Source organism: Mustela nivalis, assembly GCF_964662115.1.
Source record: "Mustela nivalis genome assembly, chromosome: 8".
Taxonomy (NCBI): Eukaryota; Metazoa; Chordata; class Mammalia; order Carnivora; family Mustelidae; genus Mustela; species Mustela nivalis.
This window is the reverse complement of record NC_139027.1, coordinates 115,216,805-115,242,149: the sequence shown is the minus strand read 5'-3', so window position 1 is coordinate 115,242,149 and position 25,345 is coordinate 115,216,805. Positions and strand designations below refer to the sequence as shown.

The 25,345-nt window shown below is 47.6% G+C and overlaps 2 protein-coding genes and 1 long non-coding RNA gene across 7 annotated transcripts in view; 2 read left to right on the top strand and 1 right to left on the bottom strand.

The window, feature by feature from the left end:
• Positions 1-985: 985 nt before the first annotated feature.
• LOC309871474 lies at positions 986-6,525 on the bottom strand. Its single transcript, XR_014315306.1, has 2 exons — positions 6,394-6,525; positions 986-2,054 (listed from the first exon to the last, which is right to left on the bottom strand). It is a non-coding gene; the product is annotated as an uncharacterized lncRNA (long non-coding RNA).
• MAVS (mitochondrial antiviral signaling protein) overlaps positions 2,128-25,345 on the top strand; it is a 52,915-nt gene continuing 29,697 nt past the window's right edge. Inside the window, exons 1-2 of one of the 2 annotated variants that reach the window (XM_082744492.1) lie at positions 2,128-2,202; positions 22,779-22,992. The gene's annotated coding sequence lies outside the window, so the exon portion shown is untranslated. Of the gene's footprint in view, positions 2,203-19,822; positions 19,985-22,778; positions 22,993-25,345 lie in introns of those variants that run through there. The other variant, XM_082744491.1, reaches the window with a different exon arrangement.
• On the top strand, positions 5,158-10,313 carry AP5S1 (adaptor related protein complex 5 subunit sigma 1). 4 transcript variants are annotated; one of them, XM_082744504.1, is made up of 4 exons: positions 5,158-6,558; positions 7,342-7,428; positions 7,566-7,757; positions 9,207-10,313. In XM_082744504.1, exons 3-4 carry the CDS (start codon positions 7,582-7,584, stop codon positions 9,631-9,633), a joined length of 603 nt encoding a protein of 200 aa, XP_082600630.1. In that variant the 5' UTR covers positions 5,158-6,558; positions 7,342-7,428; positions 7,566-7,581; the 3' UTR covers positions 9,634-10,313. The 4 variants fall into 4 exon arrangements, with proteins under 4 accessions (XP_082600630.1, XP_082600631.1, XP_082600633.1 ...); XM_082744506.1 differs by having other exon boundaries at positions 6,437-6,558; positions 9,211-10,307; XM_082744505.1 differs by lacking the exon at positions 7,342-7,428.

The window sequence follows — 25,345 nt, the reverse complement described above, 5'->3', positions numbered from 1 at the left end:
AGCTCTGGGCACTGTTCCACTGAGATCTGCCAGCTCCACTCTGCTTAGGTGGTCTCGAGAAGCTCCATTCCATCCTTCCTGATTATACAAAGGAGGAAGGCTGCTGGATGCCCAGAGAGGGCATACGCTTGCCCCCAAGTCACACAGCAGATACAAGCAGAGCAGGCATTTCAGCTGCCTAGGATTCTTCCACTCTTCACCTCCTGCCACCGTCCCAGCCAAGGGGGTGGGGTCAGGCTGCCTGACTTCTGCCCTGGGTGTCAAATTTCCACTCCGTGGGTTAGGAGCAGGCCACGTGGGGAGGAGGGAGCAATGGGTGCTGAGAGTTTAACAAGGCCCAGGCTGTGTGCCAGGTGCTGACATCTGAGGCTACATCTGTCCCACTATCCGAAGCACAGCTGTGGTCACAAGACCTTTAGACTGTTCTAGACACTTGCATATTGTTTCTTAAGCTTACAAGGTTGGTATATAGCTCATTTTGCAGAAGAGGAGGAAGAGGCAGGGAGAGGGCCTTGGTTAACCAGGAAACAAAACTTTCCCCAGAGAAGGTCCTGGTGCTGGCCTATACCCCGTGGGGAGTAGGCTTGAGCCTGGGGAAGGGGGTTCCAGAGGTTTGCCCCTCCAGCTCAGGCCAGGACCCCATCTACCTGGGAAGTTCAGGGGATGGGGTAGAGATGTTCCAGTTCCTCCTCTCCCCCCAGCCAGAGAAGCTGTAACTTTCTTCCTGGGTGCTCATAAAGGGGAGCAGATCTGGCAAGGAAGCTGTTTAAAAACCTGGGCTGCTGGCCAGTTTTAAAGGTTGTTTTGCTTGGGCCAGGGCGGGGCAGAAATTCCAGCCCCAGAGCAGCCGTGTGCAGCTTGCTTCTGTGAGTAAAGGGCTTTGTGGGGCCAGGCACAGGCAGGGAGCTGGCCAAGTCAGTGGGCACTGGTGGGGTCTGGGCATCATCTGAATTGCTCACTAGATCCCTTGTAATAACAATTTTAAAAAATTTTCCATTATTTTATTCTTTTTTAAAGATTGTATTTATCTGTCAGAGAGCACACATGCGCACACGCACAAGCAGGACGGGGGAGACAGGCAGAGGGAGAAGCAGACTCCCCTCTGAGCAGGGGATCCTGATGCAGGACTCAATCCCAGGACCCTGGGATTGTGACCTGAGCACCAAAGGCAGAAGCTTAACTGACTGAGCCACCCAGGCATCCCTTATGTCTGGCTTCCTCCAGCATGATTTTGAGATTCATTTATGTTTCCTTTTGCGGTGGGTGGTCTGTCCCTGTTCCTTGCTGTATAGTATTCCACCATATGGGTCTCCTCCTAAATTGAACTATTCATCCTACATTTTTTTCTTCCAGTTTTCACTTAAAAAAAAATTAAGATATCATTTACATGCAGCCCAATTCACCCATTTGAGTGTACAGTTCCGTTCTGTGAGTTCTGATAAATGCATGCCGTTGTGTACCCAGCACCACAGTCAGGATATAGAACACTTCCATTCTCCCCTTGATAGGTTATTCGGCATGATATAATCCCGAATGGATTGGAACTGGAGTGGAACTTCTGGGTTGCAGTGTATTCCTTCAGCATTAGCACTTTCCACGTGGTTGCTATACCGTTCTTCCCACCAGCAGAATCTGAGAGTTCTGTTGCTCCATTTGCTCAGCAAAATAGGTCAATTTCAATGTCTCTCTCTTAGCCGGAAAATCTGATTGTTGTATATAGCAAAGACTTCTCTGCAGTGCTGAACCCACCCACGCTGGTGTGATAGTGGCAAGGGCTCAAGCATTTTAAACCCAGCTTCTTTTCTAACTCTCCTATATGGGAATATTAGTCTTTAGTTTTTCTGCAGGTCAGATTCTTTGAAAAGTGACTCCTTGGAGTTAATTGGCTGTATGTCATTGGCTTGAGTCCATCCACAGCCTTCTAGAAAACTTGGGATTTCTAAAAAGTCCTCAACCTTGGAACTGAGCACAAAGGCACCCACTTTCCAGAGGCAAGAAAACCGTAGGTGCAGAAAGGAGGAATGTTTAGACAGGAGGTCCCGGCCTTGAGGAATCTGGAAACAATCAGGAGAGGGAAGTTGAGTAATGATGGAGAAGTTGCTGGTCTATGGCCAGGAAAGTCATGCCTTGAGAGAATGCCGCAGGATGTGGACTTGTTCACAGCCGATTGTTCAAAGAAGACAGTTGGTTATGGGACAGAAGGTAAGAAGCATTCCCACCCAACCCACACAGGAATTTGTGGGGTGCCAGGGGGTATGAGGCAAGGGCTGAGTCTGCCCCACCTTGCCCGCACCAGCAGACGCCCCTGGGAGGGAGTGGTTGCACCCGCCAGCAGCAGCCAGGCTGAGTCAGCGGCCAGGCCCCGGGCAGCGGGAGGGGAGGGAGCCTCACGTGGCTGGGCTTGAGCTGCCTCGTGGGGCCTTCTGGCTGTCAGCCCTTCAGGAAGCGTGGCTGTTTGAAAGGACGAATCACACATGGCCTCATCCTCTTGGAGCCCAGCCAAGATGGCTTCCATGGGGCCCAGGGCTCCCTGAGGGTGAGATGGAGCTCCCAGGTTTGGGTTGTACAAGGTAAGCAGGGCTGGGGTTGAGGAGGCTTATGGCCTTCTGGAGCTGGGAGCAGGGGCTGAGCCAGCCCCTAGGGGGACTATGAGGTGACAGAGGAGAAGGGGACACACCAGGGGAAGGAAGGGGGCAGGCTGAAATCTCTTGACATGCACACTTCCCTTAGCACATGTGTTCACTTCAGGAAAGTTACTTGATCTCCCATGTCTTAACTTCCACATCTAAAAAATGGGAATTGTAAAGACCCTCCTTCAAATGGTTTTGGATTGGATCAATAGAGTTAGTATATGTAAAGCACTCAGAACAGAGTCTTGTCTACAGCAAATGCCCTACAAGAGTCTGCTAGGGCTGTTATGATTTAGGGCCAGTGTGAAGATTACAAGATTACAAGATCAGACAGGTAAAAAGGAGGAGCCTGAAGACAATTAAAAGAGAGGGGTCTAGGCTGAGAGTTTCTTTCCATTCTGCACATGGGCAAAAGCAGTCAGGTTGGTGATGGGTTGCAGAAAAGCCTAGCTGTTGTGTGTAGGCTGGTAACCTACTGCACCAGTCCAGGTAGCAGTTAAGAAGCTGTGGAAGGGGATGTGGTGGAGAGAGAGGAGGAAGCCATCTGTGTGTCCAGTGGGAGGCCGCCTGCCCAGGGCAATGCCATCTCTGAGGTGATCTAGGGAGGAGCAGGGGGATGAAGGGACAAGGCTTGCCTGACTTTCGTCCCCTTGGTTCTAGGGCAACCTTATCAATTTAATCTCAGCCTGCCTGGATTCTCGAAAAGGCAGATTCCTTCTTCTTAGTTTGCTACTCTACTCTTCAAGAAACAGCTAGACTTCTTAATCAGGGAGTCGTTAAAAAAATCCACTGCCTGGGGCTGGCAGATTCCACCCAACTGCCCTCCCCACATCCAGAAGTAGGTGGCTGCTCCGCTAGTCTAGCCTGAGGACTCAAGATCATCGGTAAGGGTTTCCAGCTGTCAAAAACCAATGGGGCTGTCTCTAAGGAGTGAGCTCCCCATCCCTGGAGGTGTGTAAGTAAGACCAGGGAGTTGGTCCTGATGTCTAGGAGCAGCAGCAGAACTTCCCAAGCCAGCCTGCTCACCAGTGTTTCACGACAATGCTGTGGTTTGGGTAGGTGGGGAATGGAAACTGCTTTGCAAATTGAATCAGTTTAAGTCATTGTGCAGACATCGCAGTGGTGGGCACCAAGGGGTACTGGAAAAGGGGCACTGAGGGGTAGGCCTCGCCCTGACGTGGGGCAGACAGTAGTGGAGGGTAGGAGTCTGGGGAAGGGGCCAATGCAAAAGGCTGTAGGCATACCAGCCCCCTCACCCCAATTCAGAGGTCCACGGAGAATAGCAGGGCTGGGGAGAGGGGTGATGGGCAACTCTGCCCACAGCCAGAGGGAGGGGAGGGAAAAGATAGGAAGTGTGGTCTCCAGCCACTTCTAGACAGGTGGGCCAGGTCTTAAATCCAGCAACCTGCTTCCTTGAAGGTCCTCTAATTTTTTTGTAGTGCTTTGTCTAATTTTACTTTTCTTCCTTCTCTACCCAGTTTCTGTCTCTACCTCTCTCTCTCTTTCTCTGCCCATATCCCACAAGCCCATATCTGTACTTACTATGCCTGGCCCAGCCATGATCTGTAGGGTAACCACTATGAAGACCTCACACACACGAACATGCGACACATGCTACCTCCATCCCACTCAGGCTGTTCCATTTGGTCTTCAAGGCAGGTCTTACAACTCCAAGAAGCACTAGAAAGTTCAGCCCGTCCATCTCTCTGCTTCTGACTCTCATCAGACCAGAAGGTCCTACTTGCTTTCCAGTGATGACCCACACCTCTCTGATACCTCTTCCAATCCTGCCTCTGTATTAACAGTTGTCAACATTTATAGATTTACTGAGTGCCTACCTTAGGCCAGGCAACACCCTGACCTCTTCACATGCTGCCTCACTTAGGAATGAATTAGACTGTAAATAACATCAACCCCACACAGCTGTTTAGCAAAATCAACGTGTGTGCTCTTCCCTCAGCAGGAAGGCCCTGCAGCATCTTGGGGAACTCAGGCTCCTTCCTGCCTCGCTGTCCTCAGCTTCCAGGGTTTTGACCCAGAAGGCACAGGTTGGCTGAAGGCTGCAAAAAGTTGGCAATGGCACCTGACTCCTCTTTCCTCCTTATCAGGACACCACCCCCATCTGGGTCTTTCACAGCCCTCCACCGTAGTGGCTCAGGCAGCTTCTCACTGCTGTCTCCTTCACATACTTCACACAAGGCCAGCCAGCCCCTTGGTGGCCTGGGACTTGGAGTGGATTCACTGCCCAGAGTGGATAGAGGCTAGAATACTGTGTTCCAGATGCTAGGTGGCCCCAAGCAACCAGAGCCCTCTGCCAGCTTTCTGCTGTAATCAGCTAGCAGACATGGGTTCTGGCTAAGGGTGATAGGGTCCGGGAGCCAGGAACTGAGCCACCATGACCCCCAGCCTTGTGACTGGGTCCCCACATCATCTCTGGGTCTACCCGTCCATCTACAATTTATGGCTTGTACCTGTGGTCAAAATGCCCACACATCCTGGGCACTTCCTCTAGCTTTCCTTACTTTCCCCCACCCACGTTCTATGGCCAGAGGGGCCAGGAATACATCCCCTGCCCTTGGAGGGTCCTGACTCCAGGGTCCCTGCCTGGGCTGCCCTGCCTTTCATTTCTTCAGTCACCAAGGAGTGTGCATGGCCCTGGGGAGAATGGGTGAGTACCTTAGCCCGGGTATGCCCCCTGGGAGACGTCACCATCACAGACAGACCCTCAACAATGGGTGCAAAGGGGCAACTGAATGCTAATGGACAGTCCAGGCAAGGCGGTTGCCCCTCTTTTGGTCTGAGCACATCTGGAAGGGCAAAAGAAGGGGAAGAAAGGGCATTCCAGGCTGAGGGAACAGCCGGTGTGGAGGCTCTGAGGCATGGACCACGGGGTCTTGAGCCCTTCACATGGCCATAGTAGCTAAAAGAGTGTGTAGGTGCGTGACCCAGGCTAGGCAGTGAGGCTCAGGACAGACCTAGCAGGGCCCCAAACACCTCTGGGTAGGGCTTTTATCCCACCGTTTGTCCCTAGAGGCTGGTGGCTGACAGTGCCCCTTTCAGTGTGAAGTAAGTCTCCTTACTTTGATGACCTCCTTCAAAGATGGGTCACCCTGTTAGTGGTGGGAATATGAAGATAAACTGGTAAGCCTACTAAACCCTACGGGGGCTTCTTCACTGGGGCCCAATGAAGTGATTCACACCGCTGGTGACAGGGTGGCAGGGTGGGGACAAATTTAAATCGTTCTATTCCAAAACGAACTCTGGTCTTAACCCGCTGCGGAAATCCACAAGCCCAAACCCTCCCCCACCGACAGCGTAAACATGCATCTTTCTCCTAAAGTCACAATTTCCACGAATAAAGCCTAGGAATCTGCGTTTTAACGGGCACCCCAGTGACTCCCACGCATACTGGCCAGTACGAGAACCGGCCCCGCACCTTTATTTAGGCCCCACGAGCCTCACAAGGCTGGCAGGGACCGCAGAGGACCGACCCGCGCCAGCCCGCGACGATGTAGCCACCGGGCCTTTTCCGGAAGGTTCACGCTCCGGGACGCTGCGCCCCCTCGCGGAGGCCTGGGGCTCGGCTACTCCAGGCCTCGCAGCGCGACTCCACCAATACCCGGTCTGGAGATAACCCGTGAGGGTCCCGCTGGGAGTTCGAAGCAAGGGGTCTTTGGTCCGAGGGCGAAAGCCGTGGGGGAGCGTCCAGGTGTCAGAACACCACCCCTGCCCATTCCCGGAACAGTACACCTGACGTGGGGACCCCACCTGACTTGGGGCTCGCCCCGCCCCCCTCCCGCGCGCGTCAGCTCGTGTGCGCGCCCGCGACCGGTGTACGCAGGCGCTCAGGGGCCGCGCAGCCGCCATTGCTCTCCTGCTGCGGAGTGGAGCGGCCTCTGAGTAGAAGTCCGCGGGCAAGGAAGGAAGGGTGAGTATGAGGCCCGGAGGACAGCGGCTCCAAGGCTGAAGGGGCAGCACACTCGGTTGGGGTGCTCCTCTTAGGGCTGTTTGACAGGAGCAAGGAACTACAACTCCCGAAATGCACTGCGCCGCAGGCTTGCGCGAGACAGTGACGTGAGGGTTTGGTCGCTACCATTTCGCTGTGACTTGGAGGGACACGGTGGCGAAGACTGATGACGTGCTCTTCATGAGGCTGGGGTGGGGGTCACCGGAGGTACTCGCGGGTCAGCGGGCTGCAGTTTTCAAAGTGCCCTAAATTAGAGATCAAGATACCAGCTTCCTGTGTGCCGGCTGCCTTCCCAACCTCGGGCTGGCCTCTGAGTCAGCCAGACGCTGCTATTATTAGTAGTGCCATTATTTAGTCGACTTTATTTTTAAGTACTCCGAAACTTGTAGAAGACTTCAGGAGTTTTCTTACAAAGACTACCGTACACCTTTTGACAATAAAGTTGGCTGCCGCTACGGTGCCGTTTAACCTCTGTATTTAGTGGTACTTCAGTGTGTATTTTCTAAAAACGAGCACATTCTCCTACATCCAGAATCAGGTAACACTGATCAAGACTATTACTTAAGCTGTTTCCAGTTGTCCTAATAATGCTGTATGTTGAAACGACCCTTTTGGCTGGGGACCACACGGCCGTGGTGTGTCCAGCTGCCCTGTCTCCTTAGTTTCCTCTGGAGCAGCTCCCCAGCGTCCCTTGACTCTCATGACTTTGACACTTTTGAAGATTCCTGGCCATTTATTTTGTAGAGCCCGGTTTGGGGTTGTCTGAGATTTCTTCACCAGTTGACTCTTTGGTGGACAGAAGTGCTGCTGACCAGACGCCATTATTCAGAGGTAGGGAGTGCCTCTTGGTTGGCGGAGGAGGACCCATGACCAGTCACAGCAGCCTCCACACATGCTCCGAGACCCGTTTTGTGGTTGCCTGCGCTGCTGGGCTTTCACACTCACCAAGGTCTCTGGCTTCCCTGTAGTGTCCACCCTGGAGCCATGGTCCATGCTTTCCTCATCCACACCTTGCGGGCTCCACAGGCCCAGGACACGGGCCTTTGCCGAGTGCTCTACTCCTGCGTCTTTGGTGCTGAGAACTCACCGGATGACCCACGACCACGTGGTGCTGAGAGGGACAGGCTCCTCCGAAAGGAGCAGATTTTGGCTGTGGCCAGGTAATGCAGGCCTTCATTGAATACATGCCTGATTGTGATAGGTTTTCTGGGAGGGTACAGAGAATCAGACTAAGAAGCAGAAAGTTTGAGTACTGTTTCCAAAAGTCACCCATGGTTGTTCACAAGTATTTTATGAAAAGGAGTTAAAGAAATAATAATGCTATCATCATCATCATTACCATTATAGCTCGCCTTAATTGAGCTTGTACGTATGTGCTAAGTGTTCTGAGCATTTCATGTATATGAACTCATTAATTCTTGTAACAGTCCACTGAGATAGATATGGTTATTATCCCCACCTCTCAGGAGGCACAGGAACTTAGCCAGCCCAAGGTTATGCAGCTAGAACATGGCAGGCAGACTTTGGAACAGATTAAACATGCTTTGCAGTGCAGGACTTTTCAGAACGATTAGTGTATGTGTAGGTTTTATGAATCCCTAAGGAGGAGAGAGAATGTGGTACATAGGAATTCTTATCCCAGAGCCTCTTGAAAGCCTGGGATCCACTGAGCACATTTAGGAAACTGTTCCAGATGTGGTGGTTTTCCTTGGCCTTTCCCATCCCAGACCAAGATGGAGCCAGCAAGTGCCAGAATCCTTTGCCTTTCTGCATTCTGTGGTGGGTGGGTGGGGTGTGTGGGGAGGTTAACATTCTGGGGCAGCTCTTTGCTAGCCTTTGCTATCCCTTTTTTTCTCTGGGCTTCCACCCCCGCCTCCCGTGGCACAGAAAACCAAAGGCCTTTAAAACCAGCTTGTGCACAGCCCAAATGCAGAAGGTGATTCAGAAGGGATCAGAGTGTGATTTCTAAAGCCTAAATGTTCAAGTGAGAGGTCTTTCTTTTTTGTTTGGAGAGGGTTGCAGGGTAGGACAGGGGTAGAGAGATTGGACGGTGCAGTTGAACATGACTTCAACTTCTCATGGCTTGCTTTTTTTTAAAAGATTTTATTTATTTATTTGAGAAAGAGAACAAGCAGGAGAAGCTGCAAGCATAGGGAGAGGGAGAAACAGGCGCCCTACTGAGCAAGGAGTCTGATGTAGGACTCAATCCCAGGACCCAGGGATCATGACCTGAGCCAAAGGCAGATGCTTAACCAACTGAGCCATCCAGGCAACCCAAGTCTTGCATTTCTTTATGTTAAGGAGCCCTCTGTGAAGCTGGTGGGGGCAGGGTCTTTTTCCCCTGGTGCCCTTTCCTGGCCCAAGGGGCTGTGTTCAAAACCTGCCTTCTCTTGAACACATGGAATGAAATGGTTCAGGGCCTGGAGGCAGGAGCCTGGATTCCTGTCATGGCTCATGCTTCCTGCTCTGTGGCTCTGTGGTCTTCAGCAGGTCATTTAGTCTCTCTGGGGCTCAGTTTCTAAATCTGAGATACGGAGTTAATAGCAGTTCTCAGTTCTCAGGGTGGTGATAAGGATGACAGAAGTCAGTGACCCACCCACTCTCCGCAGGCAGGTGGACTCCATGTGCCGGCTGCAGCAGCAGGCATCTGGCCGGACCCCCATGGACCTGCAGCCTCAGTCATCAGATGAGCCAGTGCCCCTGCATGAGGCCCCCCTTGGGGCCTTCCGCCTGGCAGCAGGGGACCCTTTTCAGGAGCCTCGGACAGTGGTATGGCTGGGTGTGCTCTCATTAGGATTTGCCCTGGTGCTGGATGCCCACGAGAACCTGCTGCTGGCTGAGGGCACACTCCGGCTGCTGGCACGCCTCCTCCTCGACCACCTCCGGCTGCTGACCCCCAGCACCAACCTCCTGCTTCGGGCTGATCGCATCGAGGGCATCCTCGCCCGCTTCCTGCCCCATGGTCAACTGCTCTTTCTCAACGACCAGTTTGTCCAGGGTCTGGAGAAGGAATTCAGTGCTGCGTGGCCCCGCTGATCCCTCACTGGGATGGGACTGCCCGAGAGGGCAAGGAGGGAGGACAGGGATGGGTGGATACACAGCCAGGTGAAGCTTGGCATTGGCCTCCTTCACAGCCTGCCCCCAGCTCTGGCGTGGTACCACACACAGGATAAGTGGACAGCACACACTGTCCATAACAGTGGACAGAAGAGGGGGCTGGCCAAAGGACGGTGGGGAGGAATCCCAGAACATCCTGTGCCTGGCGTTGCCATGTAACTTATTCATACTGCTGCAGTGGGCCAGCCCTACCTGTCCTTGACCCCAGTTTCTCCCATCTCTGGCAGCCAGCCCCCCAAACAGTCCACCAGTTGCTAGTGTTAGAGCATAAAGAACAGAACTCAGTCCACTTTCTCATTCTAAACCCACAGTCAGTCATTGCAACCCAAAGGGAATCTGAGACTCCCAGGGTCGGGGAGCTGGCTGCTGCCTTTGCACCCACTTAGGCAACATTATCAGTAAGGATTTTGGGGGCACCTGGGTGGCTCAGTCATTAAGCGTCTGCCTTCAGCCCAGGTCATGATCCTGGGGTAGAGCCCCACATCCCGTTTCCTGCTCAGCAGGAAGCCTGCTCTCCCTCTCCCACTACCCCTGCTTGTGTTCCCTCTCTTGCTGTCACGCTCTGTCAAATTAATAAAATCTTTTTTAAAAAAATAAGGATTTTGTCAGTGAGCACTTGTTTGGTGTCCAGTCCCACCATAGTTCCCAAATGTGTCATTCACTTAGCAGGGGGATTCTGTAGCTCATTTTGTGCCCAGCCCTTGCCCACCAGGCAACCTTGAGATAATCATAGGTTTCCTTGTCTGTAGAGAGAGAAGGTACCATCAGGTGGGTGCAAGAGGTCTAGCCAGGATGAAGTTGTCTTTCTCATTTTGAGTTAAAAGCACTGTGTGATTTCATGCTCCCATTTCTGTAAATTTGGCTAATGCATGTTTGCTATGATGAGTACTTGCTTTCTTGTATGGCCCTGAGCTGGGTATCTGAGCCTTTGTGGTCAGAGAGGACCCCAAGAAGCATCTTGGAAGGTTTCTACCTCTTGTGACCCCACATCACCCCTGTCTCCTTATGTGCCTCCTTTGGATGGTAGCACTTGTTTTCTCACCAAAATGTGGTGGGTTAGTGTGGATCTCTGAGAAGCAGAGCCTGAGATAAGGATTAAGTACAAGTAGTTTATGTGGGAGGTGATCCCAGGAAGGACTGGAAGGGGAGGCAGCCCATACAAGTACATTATCAAGGGTGGGTAGGGCGCTTGTGCCTCTGGAGACCTGTAACACAATAGTCACTTCTGAATGACCTCACAGGAGGGGTGGGGGGCTGTGAATGTGTCTGCAATTCCTTTCAGTCAGTGGTTGTGAGTTGGTCCTAGGGCAAATTCCCTGGCTCTTTCTGTCCCCAGAAAAGGGCAGTGTGGAGCTGGGCCTGGCTGCACAATGGTCAGGCCCAAAGGGATGTGCGTGGGGCACCAAACACGTATTAAGAGTCTTTACTCAGGGGCGCCTGAGTGGCTCAGTGGTTTAAAGCCTCTGCCTTCAGCTCAAGTCATGATCCCATGGTCCTGGGCCCGAGCCCCACATGGGGCTCTCTGCTCAACAGGGAGTCTGCTTCCCCTTCTCTCTCTCTCTGCCTGCCTCTCTGCCTACTTGTGATCTCTGTCAAACAAATAAATAAAAAATCTTTAAAAAAAAAAAAAAAGAGTCTTTAATCAGCAGCTCCTAGTGGTGGTTTAAAATGATTCTGTGGGAAAGACCCCTGTTCACATCTGTTTTCATGATCTGAATGTTACCTGTGAGGTGTGACTTTCTTGCACAGGAGAAATGAGCCTCCTAGGTGGTCAGGGTTCAGGTTTTGGCCCCATCATGCTTGCCAAGTATCCGTTGCCCTTTGGCACCCAGGAAGGACCCACCCACATCTACTCTGAGGCAGCACTTATGATCGGGGTTTTGCTTTTCTGAGTCTGCCGCCAATGCCACCAGCCGTGCCATGTTTTCCACCATCACCATTGAGACCTTCTACATCATAGGGTGTCACAAATCACCCTCTGACTTTGAAGACTTAGAGAGACCTTACTCTGTGTGTGGCAAGTCATGCCTCTGGAAATGTCCCTCAGATCCCTAGTGAGACACCCCTGATCCATACAGTCCTCTCTCTAAGGCTGCCCCTTCCTTCACTCAGGTTAGTGCTCCTGGTGGAGTGCTCATGTTCTCACAAGAATAGGCCCTTCTGGGTTATGTGGGTGGTTAAGTGGGTTAAGTGGGTTAAGCCTCTGCTTCAGCTCAGGTCATGATTTTAGGGTCCTGGGATAGAGCCCTGCATCGGGCTCTCTGCTCAGCAGGGAGCCTGCTTCCCCCCACCCCTGCCTACTTGTGATCTCTCTCTGTGTCAAATAAATTAAAAAAAAAAAAAAAAAAAAAAGAACAGTCCCCTCTGGCTTTGTTTGAAGAACCCAAGCTTGACTGCTCTGAAACCTTTCTGCCTGTTTTTCTAACCAGGCTTGAGGAAGAGGGTGAGACCCTGCTCCCCTGGAAGCTGTGGGAAATTAGGGTTACGTGGGGCTGGAAGCTTTGGTTCCTGTCAGGTGTAGAAAAATGGGTGTGCAGAGAATGGCAGAGACTGAGTCCCTGCCCTGGGACCGCTGAGCTCCTGGTTTCTGTTCCAGATGCCCGGTTAGTACATGGGTTCCCTTAACCTTGTGAGCTCACCCTTTGCCATTTCCATATATTCACACTTTTGCCCCAGCAGCTCTGAGCCAGGTTTCTGCCACAACTTCTTAGGCTTACATCAGGTTTATCAAACCTGCCTAGGTGCTCTTAGGGTGTGAGGTGCCCCCAAGAGTCGAGGAGACAGTGGGCCACAGACGCCTGCAAAGCGGCATGGATTAAGCATCACTAAATTGATCCAAAGTGCTTTAAACATCCAAAGGATTTTCTCTTATGTTATCTCCTAGGTGTTTTATCATTTTTTTTGTTTTACATTTAGACAAAATGGTCTACAATCCATCTGAGTTAATTTTTGTGAGAAGTATAAGATCTGTGTCTGCACTGATTTTTTTTTTTTTTTTTTGCATGTGACGTCCAGTTATTCCGGCATCATTTGTTGAAAAGACTATGTATTTGCTCCACTGGATTGCTTTTGCTGCTTTGTCAAAGACCAGTTGACAGTATTTATGGGGCTTTATTTCTGGGCTCTCTCTTCGGTTCCATTGATCTATTTCTCTGTTCTTTCGCTTGTAACACACTGTCTTGATTACTGTAGCTTTAAGTAGTAGTCTTTTTTTTAAGATTTTGTTTATTTATTTGACAGACAGAGATCACAAAATAGGCAGAGAGGCAGGCAGAGAGAGAGAGGAGGAAGCAGGCTCCCTGCTGAGTAGAAAGTCTGATGTGGGGCTCCATCTCAGGATCCCGGGATCATGACATGAGCCAAAGGCAGAGGCTTTAACCCACTGAGCCACCCAGGCACCCCTGTAGTAGTCAGTCTTAACGGCAGGTAGTGTCAGTTCTCTAACTTTGTTCTTCTTCTTCAGTAATGAATTGGCCACCCTGGGTCTTTTGCCTCTACATATAAACTTCGGAATCCACTTGTCAGATCCACAAAATAACTTGTTGGGAATTTGACTGGGATCACATTAAATCTGTAGATCAAATGGATCAAGTTGGGAAGAACTGGCATTTTGACACTATTGGGGCTTCTGATCCGTGAATAGGGAATAATACCCTCCACTTATGCTGTTCTCCTTTGCCTTCTTCCATCAGAGTTTTGTGGTTTTCCTCATAGCGATCTTGCACCTATTTTGTTAAGTTTATACCCAAGTTTCATTTGGGGGTTGTTAATGATACCTACATAAACAGCAATATTTTTTTCATTTCAGTTCCATTTGTTCATTGTTGGTAAAGAGGAAAGTGAGCGACCTTTGAGTATTAATCCTATATCCTGCAACCTTGCTGTGGGCATTTATTCATTCCAACAGTTTTTTTTTCTTCTTCTGAATCCTTCATATTTTCCACATGGCCAGTCGTGTCATCTACGAACAGATATTATCATAAATGGCTGTTGGCTATCTTTTTTCCTCCCTAATCCTTTAAAAAGTTGTTATTGGGGGCACCTGGGTGTATTAGTTGGTTTTATTTTTCCTTCCCGGTGTAGATAGATTTATTTCCTTTTCTTGTCTTACCGAGTAAGTAACACTTCCAGTGCAGTGTTGAAAAGGAGTGGTGAGATGGGACGTCCTTTTCTTGTTCCTGATCTTAATGGGGAAGCTTCTAGTTTCTTGCCGTGGACTGTGATGTTGACTGCAGATTTTTGTAGATATTCTGTATTACGTTGAGGAAATTCCCCTTTATTCCTAACTTGCTGGGAGCTTTTATCATAAATGGCTGTTGGATTTTGTCAAATGCCTTTTCTGCATCTATTTTATGATCATATTATTTTTCTTCTTTAGTCTGTTGATGTGATGGATTACATTAAGTATCTTTCAGATGTTGAACCAGCCTTGCACACCTGGGATAATGCCACTTGGTCAGTCATGGCATGTAATTCCTTTCATACATTGTTGGATTCTATTTGCTAATATTTTGTTAAGGACTTTTATATCTATGCTCATGAGCAATATTGGTCTGTAATTTTCTTTTCCTATAATATCGTCTGGTTTCGGTATTGGGATAATGCTCTCCTCTAGAATGGGTTAGGAAGTAGTCCCTCTGCTTCTATCTTATGGAAGAGGTTTTAGAGAATTGGTATATTTTCTTTCTTAAAGGTTTGGTAGAATTACCATTGAATTCATCTGGGCCAGCCTTGATTTTTTTAAATATTTATTTTATTTTATTTTAAAGATCTTATTTCTTTAATTGAAAGAGAGAGAGAATATAAGCAGTGGGGAGGGAGGAGGAGAAGCAGACTCCCCTGATGAGCAGGGAGCCCGACTCAGATCTCCATCCCAGGACCCCAAGATCATGACCTGAGCTGAAGGCAGATGCTTAACCAACTGAGCAACCCAGGAGTCCCCTGAATTATATCTTTAATAGCTATTATATTTCATTGTTTTTGTTCCTCCAGGGATTCCAATTGAGTGCTAGTTGGCTCTTCTTTGCCTGTTATCCATGGCTATCTTTTTTCCTCCCTAATCCTTTAAAAAGTTGTTATTGGGGGCACTTGGGTGTATTAGTTGATTAAGCATCCAACTCTTTTTTTTTTTTTAAGATTTTATTTATTTATTTGACAGAGATCACAAGTAGACAGAGAGGCAGGCCGAGAGAGAGGAAGGGAAGCAGATTCCCTGCTGAGCAGAGAGCTGGATGTGGGGCTCAATCCCAGGACGCTGGGACCGTAACGTGAGCCAAAGGCAGAGGCTTTAAGCTGCTGAGCCACCCAGGCACAGTTGGATTCAACTCTTGATCTCAGCTCAGGTCTTGATCTCAGGACTGTGAGTTCAAGCCCTGCCTTGGGTTTTAGGCTGGGCCTGGAGCTTACTTAAAAAAAATTAAGAAGAAATTGTTGAAGTATAATTGAGATACAATGTTAAATTAATTTCAGGTGTATGGTAGAGTGTTTCAGCCATTCTGTACATTATGCATTGCTCCCCACAAGTGTAATCACCATCTGTCACAGTATATGTTGTTAACAATGTTATTGACTGTACTCCCCATGCTGTACTATTCATCTTCGTTGACTTAGATGTATTTTATAACTGGAAGTGCCTCTTAATTCCCTATATCTATTTCATCAATCCCTCCACCTTTTACTCCTTTTAACATGGCAGATCCCAGAAAGCATCAGAAAAGAAAAATAACTTCCTTTTTTTAAAGACTTTTGCATCTTTTTAAATTTTTTATTTATTCTTTTTTTAAGATTTTATTTATTTATTTGACAGCCAGAGATCACAAGTAGGCAGAGAGGCAGGCAGAGAGAGAGGGGGAAGCAGGCTTCCTGGTGAGCAGAGAGCCCGATGCTCGATCCCAGGACCCTGAGATCACAGCCTGAGCCGAAAGCAGAGGCTTTAACCCACTGAGCCACCCAGGCGCCCCTACTTATTATTTTTTAAAGATTATTTATTTATTTATTTATTAGAGAGAGAGAGAAAGAGACAGCGAGAGAGGGAACAGTGGGGGGAGGGAGCAGCAGGTGGGGGGAAATACAGGGGGAGCAGCGGAGGGAGAAGCAGGCTTCCAGCTGAGCCACCCAGGTGCCCCACGAAAAATGACTTCCTGAAGATGGATATCTTACTTTCCATGAGGTTGGAAGTGCAGACAGAGCCCCAGCAGGACCCACTTCAGCTTGGCAGACCATGAAGTTCATGAAGCCCACCTGTGTGACTCAGACTGCTACCTTCTGGATGGTTCCGGGTCTTCCACCCCGAGGCGTTGGTGCATCCCTAAGTGTTGCAATGGCAGTTGCGTGAGCTGTCATTCCACCTGCAGCGGGACGCTCAGCACTGTCCCCGCACATCATTTATGTATCTGAGTCTTCTCTGGTTCTTTGGTGGTGTCCACTCACTTGGGTCTCAAAACATGCAGCTCCTCTCTTTTCTCTGTGGTGCTGTGTCCTCCCAGACTCAGAATACACGTTCTTTCCCCTGATGCCACCTCGAATCAGGCATTTGGGTATAGCAAACTTTTACTAAAGTTTAGGGAGATAGAGGAGAGTTATCTTAAAGAACAAAGAGCATGGGGCCCCTGGGTTAAGCCTCTGCCTTCAGCTCAGGTCATGATCTCAGGCTCCTGCTGCATCGGGCTCTCTTCTCAGCCGGGAGTCAGCTTCCCTCCTCTCTGTCTGCCTGCCTCTCTGCCTATTTGTGCTCTCTCTCTCTCTATCAAATAAATAAGTAAATAAACTCTTAAAAAATAAACAAAAAAGAACAAAGATCAAAAAACTTAAGATTGATTGTTAGACATTCCTGTTCTCTGAATCTCTAGACCATTCCCTCTGAAGGGTCTTCTTACTCCTAGCTCCTCTTGGAGCCTCAGCGTCCCATCAACTTTCAGGCTGTTCCCTTCTTTTTTTTTTTTTTTTATTAACAATTGTTTCTCTTCTTTTTATTGTAAAATATATATAACTTAAGATTGACAGGGGCGCCTGGGTGGCTCAGTGGGTTAAGCCGCTGCCTTCGGCTCAGGTCATGATCTCAGGGTCCTGGGATCAAGCCCCACATCGGGCTCTCTGCTCAGCAGGGAGCCTGCTTCCTCCTCTCTCTCTGCCTGCCTCTCTGCCTACTTGTGATCTCTGTCTGTCAAATAAATAAATAAAATCTTAAAAAAAAAAAAAAGATTGACAATTTTAACCATTTTTAAGCATACAATTTAGTGGCATTACATGTGGTCACAGCGTTGTATGTTTCCAGCATGTTTTCATCATGGGAAGCAGAAACTGTGCGTCCATTTAGTACCTCCCCGTGTTGCTTCTGTGCTGTGCTCAGCAGTCTTGTTTCATTTGTGTTCATTCCCCCTGTCCCATTCATGCTGAGCAGCGTAGGGCCTCATCCCCTACCCAGCTTGGCTCCAGCCCTGCCTGCTGGTGACCTACCTGTGCCCACCTGAAAAAGAAAAAGAAAAAGACTGTTCTGAGTCTCCATCGGCAGCAACTGAAAGCACATTTTCAGTTCTGCTTTGAATTCACAAACTCTTACAGGACATGATTGAATTCTCAAGCAAGAATCCCTTCCCCACTAATGTTTGTAGGCTGAAGGGGACCGTAGAAAGATCTGTCCTTCCAGACATGAATTATATATACCCCTTAAGAAGCAGATATAGCTATTTTTTTTAAAGATTTTATCCATTCATTTGACAGACAGAGACCACAAATAGGCAGAGACAGGCAGAGAGAGAGGAGGAAGCAGGCTCCCCACTGAGCAGAGAGCCTGATGCGGGGCTCGATCCCAGGATTCCGGGCCCATGACCTGAACAGAGGCTTTAACCCACTGAGCCACCCAGGTGCCCTGCTATTCTAACTTTTAAAAATCCGTTTTCTCCACCCTGCCATTACATATGTTTATTTGTGTGCTATTTGGTTTAATGCTTCCTTTTCCCATCAGGCTGTGACCTCCAGGAGGGTTCACATTGTGTCTCTTGTTTTCTAAAATTAAATATAGCACATGGCACATAGCAGGCACCCAAAATATATGAAACAAATGAATGGATGAATGCATGAATGAGTCGGTGGTTTATAGGAGACCGTTGGGGCCAGGGACTCTGCAACATCATCATGTAAAAACTTCTTTCTCCTGGGAAGCAGATAGAAATAACACACTGCCTCTGTTATCTCTCAAGGATGGGACGCCCAGGACCACATGTCCCTTTCCCAGATGATAAGCTGTTTGTTAGAGCAAAGGAAACAGTGGTGTAGCATTTGCAAGTTTCCTGCTACAGCCTCCCTGTTTCAGAACTTAGGCTGGCTTGCTTTCTACACTGCTGTTAAAGGGAAGGAATGATTTTTCCCTTCAGTGTTCTGAAAGAGGTTAGCATTATGATTGGGTGTTAGCATAGGCCTATGATTTCTGCCCTGGGTAAAGGTGAGTCAAAGAGTGGTAGAACTCCTCCGCTCCCTGAAATAATCGCCTGGTTTATGAAGTCTATCAGTGGGCTGAGTCATACCTATGTCCACCCCAATTATGCAGGCCATGGCAGCTTGAGGGCCCAGAAATTTTTGGCCCAGCAAGGACTCTGCCTTCAGTTGGGCATTGCTTGGGGTGCTTACTTGATCAAAAGTAAAAGGACATTGAAGCCCTTTGACAGTTGTTTGTTTCAATGAGATATTTAAGTAGCATTATGCATAAATGATAATCTGAGGCATCTCTTCGTTATATGAAAATATCCATCATTTCTTGGGGCGCCTGAGTGGCCCAGTGGGTTAAGGCCTCTGCCTTCAGCTTGGGTCATGATCCCAGAGTCCTGGAATCGAGCCCCGCATCAGGCTCTCTGCTCAGTGGGGAGCCTGCTTCCTCCTCTCTCTGTCTCTGCCTGCCTCTCTGCCTGCTTGTGATCTCTCTCTCTCTCTGTGTCAAATAGATTTTAAAAAAATCTTAAAAAAAAATATCCATCATTTCTTTTAGTGATCAAGTCTCAGATTCTGCTAATACCATTGCCACTTGTGGCCAACATTTAAAAGGGAAAACAAATTACAAAAGGCAATTTTGGAATTGGTGGATGATGGATATGTTCATTATCTTGATTGTGATGATAGTTTGGCAAGTATACATATATGTCAAATCTCATCAAATTGTATACTTTAAATATGTGTAGCAGTCAGGAGATAGAGAATCTCACCAACAGAGCCCTGGGTGCTCATGGAGAGAGAGGAAATGTTGTTTAAAAGCTCAATGACTATTTCAGTATAACTGGAATTTTGGGGTAATCCTATGTATTTTTAAATGCCTTTAAAAATACTACTCTGGCCTCCAGACTTGACCAGACAATCCAAGGAGTCATTGGCCTGAACCAGGTTAAGCATCCATGCCCTAAAGAAACAGAATAGCCCCATCCATGAGAGCCTTGTGTTCTGGCCTACAGAGGCTCTGGTACAGGTCAGTCCCCATCTGCCTGCCCCAGAAAGAAGCCAACCAGTGGATGTGCACAGAACTTCCCCAGTGCTTTTTATTGCCTCGTTCTTTTTTTAAGGTCTTTATTTATTTATTTGACAGAGACACAATGAGAGAGGGAACACAAGCAGGGGGAGCAGGAGAGGGAGAAGGGAGCCTGATGCGGGGCTCGATGCGGGGCTCGATGCGGGGCTCAATCCCAGGACCCTGGGACCATGACCTGAGCTGATGTCTAACGACTGAGCCACCCAGGCACCCCTATTTCCTCATTCTTTTTTTAAAAATTTTATTTATTTGATAGAGAGACATAGCAAGAGAGGGAACACAAGCAGGGGAAGTGGGAGAGGGAGAAGCAGGCTCCCCGCTGAGCAGGCAGCCCAATGTGGGGCTCCATCCCAGGACCCTGGGATCTTGACCTGAGCCGAAGGCAGATGCCCAACGACTGAGCCACCCAGGTGCCCCCTATTGCCTCATTCTTAATGCAAAAAAATGTTCACCAGACGTTAGGGGAAAGACTGCCAATGCAAAAAATAAACTAAGAAAACAGCAAAAAAAAAAAAATGGCTTTAGAAGAAAACCATGCAGTTGGAACAGTAGGAAAAAAAATTTTTTTAAGCTCTCTCCCTACTATTCTTAGTAATTAGATTCAGGAAGATCTAACATCCCTGAGGTTTGCCTTATGGAACAACAGAGAATAAGAATGATTTCTCAGAAAGTGAAGGTATTGCTTACATTAAACATTAATTTGAAGATCTGGAAAATGAAGGAACCCAGGAAACAGGACAAAATAAAGGAACAGAAAAGGTAAGATATAGGGAATCTTGTTGCTTGTTGAAAAGAAAGAGAGTACTTGGGATGTGCTGGCTGGTTCCAGGAGTGGGGGGTATGGTGGGTGCTGGGGACTAGATTGCCATGACTTCTCATTCCACCCTTTATTCACACCCTTGCACTGTGGCTTTACGTCACCTTCTGGAAGAGGTGGAAATCTATTTCCACTGCCCTTGAATCTGGGCCAGCCTTAGTGACTAGCTTTGGCCAGCAGAATGTGGCAGAAGTGATGTGCTATATTGGAGCCAAGGCCTGAAGAGCATTTTGAGCTCCCTCTTGGAAAGCTGCCCAGCCATCATGAAAACAAGCCTAGGTTAGCCTGCTGGAGAGTGAGAGACCACATGAGACAGAGGTGATCCATCCCAGCTGAGCCCATCATCGGCCAGTCAGTTCCCAATAGATTTGGTAACTGGCATCAGTGAGCCCAACTAAGTTGAGAACTGGCTAGCTGAGCTCAGTACCAAATCACCAACCTGCAGAATTGTGAGCTAAATAAATGGTTGCTATTTTAGTCAGTTACATTTTGGGATAGCTTTTTTACTCAGCAAAAGCCAACTGAAAAGGCCAGGCTCCCTCCCTACCTCTTTATAGGGTGCTTTCCTATATGCTGCAGAGGCTGGAAAGTGGAAAAATATACTTATCAGACTCCTTTGCAGCTAGGAATTAAGAATATACAATGAGGGGTACCTGGGTGGCTCTATCGGTTGGACTCAAGTCATGATCCCACGGGTCATGGGAACAAGTGCCTGTTGGACTCTGTGCTCAGTGGGGAATCTGCTTGGGATTCTCCCTCCTTTGCCCCTCCTCTTCCTCAAATAAAGCTCTCTCTCAAATAAATAAATCATTAAATATATATACAAATATGTAAATGTACATAAAACTATAAATACATATTCAAAATGAGGTCTGACAGGGGCACCTGGGTGGCTCAGTCATTAAGCTTCTGCCTTTGGCTCAGGTCATGATCCCCAGGTCCTGGGATTGAGCCCCGCATCGGGTTCCCTGCTTGGCTGGAAGCCTCCTTCTCCCTCTCCCACACCCCCTGCTCTTGTGTTTCCCCTCTTGCTGTTTCTGTCAAATAAATAAAATCTTTAAAAAAAAAAAATGTGGTCTGACAATTAGATGCCCCACCAGAGATTTGGGGGATGGAGCCATCTTCCTTCTACCATCTCTGTTGACGGCAAGGGCACAAATATGTGAGGATCTAGAGAAATCTCAGCAGCCAGACTTGGCATTCCTACCTTGACTGGATGTTGAGACAGAGCCCTGTGGAGCTGGGGGTGGTAGCAGCAGCCTTCTCACTTCTGACTGTGGTTATGGGGGTGTGCTCTTGAGCTCAGTTACTACCTTGGTGGCCTCCTGCTGCCTGCAGCATTCCCCCAACCCCAGCCCAATTTGGAAACGAACTAATTTTCTATATTAAATTCCTTCCTCTGGGGAAAAAAAAAAAAAAAAAAGAAACTGACCATGTTAAGTGTTGGCGAAGTAGAGGACTGAATTGAATCGCCTGAAACTATCAGTACACTGCCGGTGTAAGTGTAAAATTCCTCTTTAGGGAATAGCTTAGAAGGTTTTTGTTTTTTTTTATCTTTTTAAGTAGGCTGCATGCCCAGTGTGGCGCTTGAACTCATGACCTTGAGATTAAGAGTCACATGCTCTTCCAACTAAACTAGCCAGGTACCCCTGGAAGTTTCTATTAAAGCTAAACATAACTTGTTGTCCAGCAATTTTTAAATGAGGGCTTAGCTCCACAAAAAGATTTATACGTGCATGCCCATAGCAGCCTTATTGCTAGTAGCCCAAACCCAGAGAAGCTCAAGTATTCCATAGATGATAGAATTAATAGGGGCGCCTGGATGGTTCAGATGTTTAAGCGTCTGTCTTTGGCTCAGGTCATGATCTCAGGGTCTGAGATGGAGCCCTGCATCGGGCTCCCTGCTTCCCCCTCTCTCTCTGCCTGCCTCTGCCTACTTGTGATCTCTCTCTCTTTGTCAAATAAATAAAATCTTTAAAAAAAAGGAAAATAGAATTAATAAATAAATAGAATTAATAAATAAAATAAATTAATAAATAAATTGTGTGATAGAATACTACCCAGCAAAGGAAGAGCGAATTCCTGATAGATGCAACAACATAGACGAATGTCAAAAACATGTTGAGTAGGGGCACCTGGCTGGCTCAGTCAGTGGGGAATGCAACCCTGAGTTCGAGTATCCTGTTAGGAGTAGACATTACTTAAAAAAAATGCTGGGTGAAAGATGCCAGACACCAAAGAACATGTATTATTTGATTTTATTTATATTAAATTCAAGAACAGGCAAAAACTAAACTATGGTGTTGGAATCAGAATAATGAATTGGGGTTGAGATTGATAAAGGGGTACAAGGGAACTTTCTGAGAGGCAGAAAGAGTCTTGATTTTGATCCAGGTGCTGGCTGCACAGGTGTTTACTTCCGTGAAAATCAAGTGGCACACTTAAGATTGATACATTTCACAGAATTATGCTTCAAGAAACAATGCCCTTTTGTGCACAAAAGAACCACAGTGTTTTCTGTTTTCTGCACCGGTTCCAGATCCTAGGGGAGGGGCCTTAGGACGAGAGAGAGAGCAAGAGGGGCTGAAAGCAAGGAAGGCTGCAGTAGGAAGCTGGGGCCATGGAGGAATGTGATCAGGGGAAGGTGGCTGTCCTGGGGGATGTCTGTGAACTCTGGTAGCTTGCAAGCCATATCCTGCCCACACACGCATTTGCTTGTTTTCCCACAAATTTTAGGTAAATGTCTGTTGCCAAGCAACTTACGTCAGTGGTTTTCGGGAAGAAAGTACAGGAGAGCAGTGCCTGAGTGGCAGGTGACCAGCAAACAATGTCCTGAGGCTGATGAAGAGGCCAAGTAGACTGGCCACTGGGACTGAGCCCCAGAAGAGCCATCTGCAGCAGGGACTGACCCACAAGCTGACAAGCCCTCTTCTCCTGAGACCACTGAAAGGTAAGGTGAGCTTATACCAGACCCTGTTATGTCCAGAGAGTCTAAGGGTGACTCCTGGAAGCCAGAGGACTCAGAGGCCCTGTATTGCAGGAAAGCATATCCTAGGTGAAAAGCCACTGGCGTGGGGCATCTGGGTGGCTCAGTCACTTAAGCATTGGACTCTTGATTTCTGCTCTGGTGGTGATCTCAGGGTCATGGGGTCCAGCCCCCTGTGCGCTCTGTGCTCAGTGGAGAGTCTACTTCGGATTCTTCTCCTCCTCTGCTCTTCCCTCCCCACCACCCCCCAGCCTCTCATCTCTCTCTCTCTCTGATAAATAAGTTAATCTTTATAAAAGAAAGAAAGAAAGAAAGAAAGAAAGAAAGAAAGAAAGAAAGAAAGAAAGAAAGAAAGAAAGAAAGAAAGAAAAGACAATACTGGAATATCACTGGCAGTTTCTCCTGAGTGGAAGCCTTAGGAGTGCAGATTTCCATTTTCTTCATCAAGCATTTCTAGTTTTCCCCATAGGAACTATATAAGCATAAAATTTTTCCCCAGCTTTACTGAAAATATATCAATTTTTTTGAAATGAAGTTGGCAGTGTGAAAGATAAAATAGTTTAAATAATAACAGTTTAAAAACTTATCTGAAACAAGGTTGTAAAGACGGGTTTATATTTTGTTTTTCAGTCTTAGCTCCCTGAAGGGCCTCAGACATGAGAACATTTCCCTTTTTGGGGCTGTCTGTCACTATTCTTTGGGCCTGACTCTGCTCTCCGGGGGGAAACGTGAGCTGGTGGCTGCTGAGTCAACACATCTGAGCCACGGCTCTTCTAGTAGCACCCGCTTGGGGACTTGGGCCACCTGCTTGGTTATGCTTGGTTATTATGGAGGGGGATTCCACAGGTCCTCACTGGAGGGGGTGGGGTGGGTGAAACAAGTGATGGGGATTGGGAAGAGCAGTTGTCATGATTGAGCCCTGGGTGGCATATGGAAGTGCTGAGTCACTATATTGTACACCCGAAAGTAATATTACACTGTATGTTAACTAACTGGAATTTAAATAAAAACCTCAAAAGCCCCCAAAATGCAATCTACTCATGAAATAGGGTGGAACGCAGTCCACTGTAAAAGGTACAATAATATAAATAGCAAGATAGGGATGGCTTTACATTTTATTTTACTTAAAAATTTTTCATTTTGAAATAATTTCAGACTTACAAAACAGTTGCAAAAATAATAAAATGTTTACATCTTACATAACCACAGCACAATGATAAACATCAGAAAATTAGCACAGATGGAGTATTATTAACTAATCCAAAGTCTTACTAAGTGTTCCACATTTGTCCCACCAATGTCCTTTTTTCTCTTTCAGGGTCCAATTCAGGATCTCCCACTGCTTTTGGTTGTTCTATCTCTTTATTCTTGTTTAATCAGGAACAGTTCCTCAGTCTTTCCTTGACATTGTTGGAGAGTTATTCTGTAGGTCAGTGCTGTCCGGTATACCTTTTTTTAAAAACTCTCTGGTAGAATGTTCTGCAATGACAGAAACACACAATATCTTTGCTGTGTACTGTGGCAGCCATTAGCCATATAACAATAGCATTTAGAATGTGGCTCATGGGGCTGAGTAACTGAGTTTTACATCAATACCTTAATTTGTGGGAAATGGCTATGGTGCAAAGTGGCTACTGTATGGAACGTGACACTTCTTGAATGGCCCACATTTGGGTTTTTTGACATTTCCCCATGATTGTTTTCAGATTATGAGTTTTGGCAAGAATAGCATAGATGAGATGATATACCCTCCTTAGGATCCCAGGCAAAGGTGGCAGGAGACCATGTAGGCCAGGATTTTCATTGTGGTAACATACACATAACATAAAATTGACCATTCTAACCATTGTGGGGTGTGTAGTTCCCTGGCATTAAGAACATTCATTGTTGTGCAGCCTTTACCACCTTCCATTGCCAGAACTTTCTTATCTTTCCCAACTGAACCTCTCTACCCATTTCCTCAAAAATTTAAAAATAGAATTATCAAAAGATCTGGCAAGTCTCCTTCTGGAGGCATACCCACAGAAACGAAAGCGGGGACTTCAACAGATATTTGTACCTCCACGTTCACAGCAGCATTATTCACAACTGGCCAAAGGTAGAAGCAGTGGACAAATGGACAAAATGTGGTCTCTCCATAAAATGGAATCTTATTCAGCCTTCAAAAGGAAGGAAATTCTAACACATACTATAACAGGGATGCACTTTGAAGACACTATGCTACATGAAATAAGCCAGTAACGAAATGACAAATATTGTATCATTCCATTTACATAAGCTCTCTAGAACAGTCAAACTCCTAGAGACATAAAGTAGC